Genomic DNA, 7,404 nt, shown 5'->3' with positions numbered 1-7,404 from the left:
AGTATAGGTAGTACGGAAATGACAAAACTCTATAGATTACTTCTACTCTTCACTCAGATCATGCTGTTATAGACTACACAAAGCTCTTTGTTAACAGCCAGCTGTAAAACACACATCTGAAACATGGAAATGAGAATACAGGTGTAGCTTTTCACCACTTACAAAACTTTCCTAAAAATGTACTTTCTCCCAGTAGTTTGCTATTCTTTATTTTTTTACTGCATTTTATCTTTCTTGCTTTTTCCCTCATAGTCACTGGGATAATACTGCTGTATTTTCTTATTAAAAAATTAATTTTTTTTTCCACTGTACTGAATTTGACATATTGTTCTGCCATTTACAGGCCACACTCCAGAGATAACCCTAGACATCCATAAGTACTTTTCAGAAGAGATTTGCACCCGTTGCTGCAGACTTGAGCATAGGTTGTGGTTTTAAGGCAGACATCAGTAGGTGGGGAACAAGACGTCAGTGAGGCATGACTTGCAAGGAAGCAGAACTTGTATCAGGCCTAATGACAGCAGGACAGAACAGGATGTACAAGCTCTTCACAGAAGGCCTGACAGAACTCATGGCCTGGCACTTGGCTGCTTTCTGTACTTATGTCAGGTGGTTTACTGAAAGTTCTCACCCACAGCTGTGCCTTGCTGTATCATTTAAACCTAGACTACCACAAGATGTTCCACTGCTCAACAGGCACGGCCTTCCCACTGCTGCTGTTTGCCAGACTTAAACAGAAGATTGTGACACATTGATTCCTCTGGTTTACTCTCCTAACTTTAGGAAGGACTCATTCAAAAGGTAATTTGGAAAAATCAACAAAGGCAAAAAAATAAATAAAGAAAAATAAATAAAGGCAAAAGTTTCAAGGGCAAAAAGTTTCAAAATGAAAATCCACACTTCAGATTACTGAAATCTAGCTCATGAACTTGAAAAAGCAGCTGGGATTTATCAAGTTTCTCCTAACAGGAAATGTGAAGCCACCCTTTTTTTACCATATATGTTCACTTAAATCAGTCCATAAAATCTTGAAGATCCATTTTTGGATTCCACAGTTGATGCTCATAGATCACTATTTCTGTCTACAAAAAGAAGCTCAATTCTGGCAAATAAGAGCTGGTTAAAAAGCACCACTGGAGGTAATACAATAAAACTTGCAAGACCTGATCAGTTTCAGGCCAGAGGCAAGTTTGGTAATTGCAAGTTTGCTGCATCCACTAAAAGACTGTCTCTCCCTCATGCACTCAGATCTGTGCCTATACTAGAGAACAGCACAGTCATGAAGAAGAGGTGACTCTGATGTTCTTTACTTAATTCTTATTTAAGAATAAAGAATACTGTTTTTAGCTCCTGTGTTCAAGGCTTTCTTTGTACATACAATGAAAACGTTAGTTCTTGTAAATGAAACTGTCAACATGTGTAACAGCAGTGCATATTATGAACTCATAGATGTTTGTTCCTATGACAACCACGCTGAAAAATTAAATATATAGGCCAGACTTTTCATGATCCCACCAACCTGTAAACTGTGATTATCCCTTTCCCAGTAAGAGCTTGTCCTCAGCCCCTGCTAAAATATCATTAACACTGTAGCAAATTTCTTTAAAAGAAAGAGGTTTAGTAGACACTCACAGCTTTGTAATATGTTGTTGGGTTTTGATTGCAATTGTAACACTGCTTCTTCTGCAGGTCTTTCCTGAAGCTGATTTCACACAGAAATCCCATATTAGGACGTTTATGTTTGGGGTTTTTTTAGATATTTTTATACCACTAGCAAAGTAGCATTCATAGATTTAAATCTACAATAAAACTTAAGTTTGAAAACACCCTAGTTTAGAAAACTGTGTTAAGCTACATTCAGCTCTCCTGTCTTAGATAATACTTACGTGTAAAAGGAATATTTTTTTACTGCCTCTTAAAATTATCCCTTATATATTTTTACAGCCAATTCCTTATCCTTCTAATATGGCAGGAAAAAGCTAAACCACAACTGACTTCTGGTACAAGCATTTCAGAGATGAAGCAATAAAGTACCCACTGTAACTAACATAAAGTGTTAACTGAAAACTCAGCGAACACTATGACTTAAAAATATGATTGTTTACTTCTAACTTTTAGAGTCCTTTATGTGGCCTTTATGTAGCCTTTATGTGACAGTGCTTGATTCTTCCAAGGTTTTAGGGCTTTTCTAAATATTTGTGATGGAAACTTTCTCCCAGAATCAAAGGTACAAAATGTAAATAAATGCAATGAATTCACCTTAATCTGCTGAACAGAAACAGTTTCTTTGTGAGAAGTACAAACCACTTGTGATAAAGTATGGAGTACTGATACTGAGAGCAAACTATGGCAATGTAAACATTAACATTAGCTGTTCTGCTAATTTCTTCTCAAATATCTAGCTAATGTATTGGTCCACTGATGCTGGAAGTAGGAATAGGTTCTCATTTAGTCATCTGTTCCCGAATTATAGTTGTACTGCCCATACTCCAGAGAGGAAAGAAAGGAACATTTACATCATGTCACTGGAACCAGACTAACTACTGCCTACTTCATCTTATGGTCTCTGTAATTCCTAGACAGCATCCCTTTGAGACATTTGCAGTAATGCAAAAATCTGTGACACACTGGCCCCTAAAGAAAAATGTAATGGAAAGCTAATTTGAATTAATTTGTAAGTAAATAACAAAGGTCAATCTAAAAGCTTTTAAGGCCTCTGACATAGTTGCCCTCGACTTAAAGCTTGTCTCCACACTCCAGTAAAGGGGTATTCTCCAAATGAAAGGGGGTAAGAAGAATCTGAGTTAGCATCTAAATTTAAAATAAAATCCTAATTTCAGCAACCCTGCACATTACATCAGTGCAACACTCGTTTTTCACAGAAATATTCCTTTCTGCAATTCTAGAAATGAATTACAGATAAATATTAACTGTTGGGAGCAAAAGATGTGTTCTGAGCTGCCCAGCAGAGGGGCAGGGGGTCCTGTGGCCCTGCCCAACTCACCTGTGTAGCGCTGGGGCAGCACGGCCCCAGCCCGCTGGGCTGTACTGCAGTGCGCTGGGATATAGTGGGCCAAACTGGTTTGTACAGCTCTGGACTGCTTGTACAGATTGGACCACGTTTAGACTGGGGTTATAGCGAGATATGCTGGGCCGTACTTGGTTTGTTCAGTCTAGAGGAGAGTGAGGGGAGACCTCACTGTCGGCCTTCGACAGCCTCACAAAGGGAAGTGGAGGGGCACGTATCGATCTCTCCACCCCATGACCAGCGAAAGGACCCGAGGGAACCGCCTGGAGCTGAGTCAGGGAGGCTTAGGTTGGATGTCAGGACAAGATTCTTCACCCAGAGGGTGCTTGGGCGTCCCAGAGAAGTGGTTACTGCTCCAAGCCTGACAGAGTTCCAGACGCGTTTGGACAACACTCTTGAGCACAAGGTGTTACTCTTGGGGATGCTGCTGTGCAGCGCTGGGAGTTGGACTTGATGATCCTTGTGGACCCCTTCCAACTCAGGGTATTCTAGATAGTGGGCAAAGCTGGTTGAGGCCGGGAAGAACGGGAAGAACGGGAAGAACGGGAAGCGCTGCGCCAACCGCTCCCACGGCCGCGCTCCGCCGCCGCCCCTCGCGCGCCCCTCCTCACGCGGCCCCCCCGGCGCCGCGCGCACGCGCCCAGCCGGCCCCTCGCGCGCCGCCGCCACTTGTTTTGGAGGCGCGCGTGGTCCTCTCCGATTGGGCGCCGCCGCCCCGCCCCGCCCCGGCTCCGGGACCGCCCGGGGAACTACATCTCCCGGCGTGCCGCGCGGCGGCGGCCCGGGAGCGGCGGGCGCTGGAGCGGGGCGCGGTGGTGCCGCGGCTTCGCCGGAGGATCCCGGGTGCGCGAGGCGGTGCCGCGGACAGGTCGCGGTGAGCGCGGCGCCCCCGCCCGCCGGGTCCCGCCGCCCGCAGGAGCGGCCGCGCCGGGAGGAGACGCTGCCGCCGCCGCCCCGCGGCGCGTCCCTCTCCTTCCTGCGGCGGGGCGAGGGCTGCCCCCTCCTCCGTCAGTCGCGGCAGCAGCAGCAGCAGCATGCGCGGCGGTGGCGGCGGCCGGAACGCGGCGGCGAGGGCACGGCTGGCTGCGCGGCTGCTGGCGGTGCTCGGCTGCGTCCTGACAGCGGAGGCCCAGGTAGGAGCCGGCGGCTGGCGGGACGGGGCGCCGCGGCGGGGAGCGGGCACGGAGCGCGGCCGGGCAGGGATGCCCGCCGGCTGTGGGTGGGCTGCGGAGCCCTCCCGGAGGGGCCGCAGGACAGAGGCGGGAGGTGAGGCCACTTCGGGGGGTCGTAGGGGAGAGGGCAGCTCTGGGCCGTGTCGTGTGCAGGCTCCCCGGCAGAGAACTCGGGGAATCTCTTGTTGGAGTCCTTCCCCTTCCCCACCCTGCGGCTGACACTTGCCGGGATCCAGCCCGGGGCCGGTGCCGCCGGTCTGCGGGGAAAAGTTGGTTGACCTGGGAACCACAGGTAGCATCAGTAGTAGTCAGTGGGATACGTTGAGGAGTCGGGGCTGGATCATGCCCATGGCTTCAGGCAGAAAGTTCGGTGCCCTGATGAAGTCTGTGAGAAGCCATATGTTCCAGTGGTGATGCCAGTGCCCGGGCTTGGCTTGTGCTTGGGTCGTGTCTGTTTGCCCACGTTACAGGCAAGGATGAGAACACTCCTTCCTTCTGTAAGCTGCCTTCGTAGCTTTAGGGGGACATGTGTCTGTGGTTAGGAGCTCGCTGTTCATCCACCGTGTGACCGTGACTGAAATGATAGCTGGTGTCAAGTAGGAGAGGCTTTCCGCTGGGCCAAAGACGTGTGAGTTTTTTGAGGAATACATCATCCACATGGAGCAAAGCTTGTCCTCTGGATTATTATTTCTCTTATATTTTCTAAAATTCCGTGTTGCATTCTAAGTGGCCAGCCAAGGTGGTGATGACAGTAGCATAGATAACTTTTATTGCAGCTTTTTTTGTTGTAAGTTGAGGTTGTCTCTGTTTGACATTGTTTTATTAACTATGTTAGCATAACTAAATGCTAATTGAAGTGGATTTCTTAAAGAAGCACTTAATAAAGTGGCCTGGGTTTTTTTGTGATGCTTGGCAGAGAGATTGGTTGTTGGTGTTTCATAAAATTATTAGCATATTGAGTTCAGAGTTTGTGCAGGGAAAGATAAGCTAACCAATAGTTCTTGGATTCATTTTACCTAAGGCTGTTCTCTCATTCTGCAGCCATGGCAAAGTAAAATGTCTGAGGAACAAAACAATGTGTCCCAGCTGGTCTTCTAACTGTTGAAGCAATTAAAGTACAACAGCCTGAGAACACTAATAAGGTTGTTTATATGAATAGATTGCTTATTATTATGTGCATTTTTTCAGCTTTTTTCCTTAATATTAAAATGCTGACTTTGTATTTCTTTCTAGATTTCATAAGGAGAAATTGATGCAGGTTGAACATTGACCTTTTCTTCTGAAAGGTTGATTTATCTTGGAGAAGATAAGTTAAAAGTTTCACTTCTCCAGTATAGCTCTGATACCTGTTCAAGAACTAAACTAGGTTTGACAACACCTAGAAGTCCTTTGATAAGTATATTGGAAAGGTAGAAAAAAATAACAGCTGCATCATGTCAGATGACTTCTTGAACACAAATTATAGTAATACTTCTAGAGTTTATTTAGAGCTCAAAGTGATTAACAGATAAAAAGAAACCATTATATTTGTCCATTGTAATAAAAGTGTGATAACGTACAGTACAGTTTGACTTTATGTTTGTGGGCTAAGTTAACTAGTGTAGTTCAATTAAAGACAAGGCAAAGTACCGATTGTGTGAATAACAAAGTAGGTCTTGCAATGTGTAGTTTTAACTGTGTAGTACACTATTTTTATATTGTCTCCAATTTGAAAAAACAAATTCATTGGACGATCCAGATGTTGATAAAAATGAAATTATTTTCTGCTTGTTCTTAGAGTGTTGTTCTTGTAAGTGAGAGCACTGAAGCCAGCACTTAGACTAATTAAAAAAAACCTCTGACTGGGGTACTTGAAGGAAGTTGCATCACTGTGCTGTGAACTGACTCCACTGCTGTGCAGTATTAGTGTTTAATATATGCTGTTAAAGTATTTTATAATTTGTGGTTTGGTACAGATACAGCTTAGTTTATAATTTTAGAGCATGCTTTCTAAGGAAACATTGATTTTGCTATTTTATGTATACAGGGAGCTAACTGTTCCAGTTCTGAAAAAGTTGTGAGAAAAAAAAAAAAAAAAGGAAAGTTAGTTTGCTTGCTCTGGTACTCTGAATTAATTTTTCTCTTCATAATTTCCTAGATCAGTTCTAGCTTTTTGAGGATTCATTTCTGAAACTTCATTGATCTAGGTAAAGCCTGCAGCTTTTTATTTTTCCATGAGGATTAGACACAGAGTGTAACTATTGCATTTACCTGGGACGTTTTTCCCCTGAAAAGACAATTTCCACTTTGTGTAGATAGTAAACTTATTTTTGTAAGCAGTGGATAGCCTTATGAGCTGGTCATCAAAATAGTTTCCTACTCTTTATCTTCAGTCCAAAAAAACTTTCTTAGATCATCCTATTTATATAGTTCAGTAATATTTGAGCAAAATGTTAGAGTTACCTCTTTGCCTTTTTTATATTAAAATGAAAAATTATGCTGTTTGCTTTGCAGTTTAGTGTTACCTGTAAGTTGTGCACCTTTACAGATTTCTGCCTGTGTGTGATCAATAAGAAAGTCGGAAATTTTAAATGAAATTAATATAGATTAAAGTGCATGGGAGTTTAATTTCTGTAAGCATCATTAATAACAAGTTTGTTTTTTTTCTGACTTTGAAGCTGGCAGCCATGTGGGCTGTGAAAAACCTGTAATTACACATTGGCTCTTTGACAGTTCTTTGCCCAGGTTTGAAGTCAGATAACATTAACAAGGCAGGCATAACAGCAGGAAAAATTTTTGGTTAAAGTATCTTTCCTTAAATTAGCTTTACTTCATTGCCATATCTGCTCTACAGAATTGTGACAGCCTATTTAGTGCCTCAGGAAAAGTAATATCTACATAAGGTGAATTTTCCACTTAAGTGCTTTATTGCCATATCCTCACCTCTTTATTCTCACAGAGAGCTGGGGGAAATCCATTTTCCAGGCCTCCTTTATGCTTTATAAAGGAGCACAAAGCCTGCAGTTTGTTTTCTAGTGGCTCTTTTAAGCACATCAAGCTTGGTTATATAAGGGTATCTGTTCTGTAAAGTACAGGAGTGATTTATCATGCATAAAACAGATTAGATGATTTCATAATCTCATCTATGTGAAATCTATGGAAGAAAAAAAAGCCACAAAATATTTTTTGTCTCCTTTTCCACATAGCATTTCAATAGTTAGAAGT

At 43.4% G+C, this 7,404-nt stretch overlaps 1 protein-coding gene across 1 annotated transcript in view; it reads left to right on the top strand.

The window, feature by feature from the left end:
• The first annotated feature begins 3,954 nt into the window (after positions 1-3,954).
• The window catches only part of ERO1B (endoplasmic reticulum oxidoreductase 1 beta), a 29,802-nt gene continuing 26,352 nt past the window's right edge, over positions 3,955-7,404 (top strand). The window contains exon 1 of the mRNA XM_021527088.2: positions 3,955-4,161. Coding sequence (XP_021382763.1) covers positions 4,063-4,161 — 99 coding nt within the window. The 5' untranslated portion in view covers positions 3,955-4,062. The remainder of the gene's footprint in view (positions 4,162-7,404) is intronic.

Source organism: Lonchura striata, chromosome 3, assembly GCF_046129695.1.
Source record: "Lonchura striata isolate bLonStr1 chromosome 3, bLonStr1.mat, whole genome shotgun sequence".
In the NCBI taxonomy this organism is placed as follows: Eukaryota; Metazoa; Chordata; class Aves; order Passeriformes; family Estrildidae; genus Lonchura; species Lonchura striata.
The sequence above is the reverse complement of the archived record's forward strand: the minus strand, read 5'-3'. Positions and strand labels throughout refer to the sequence as shown.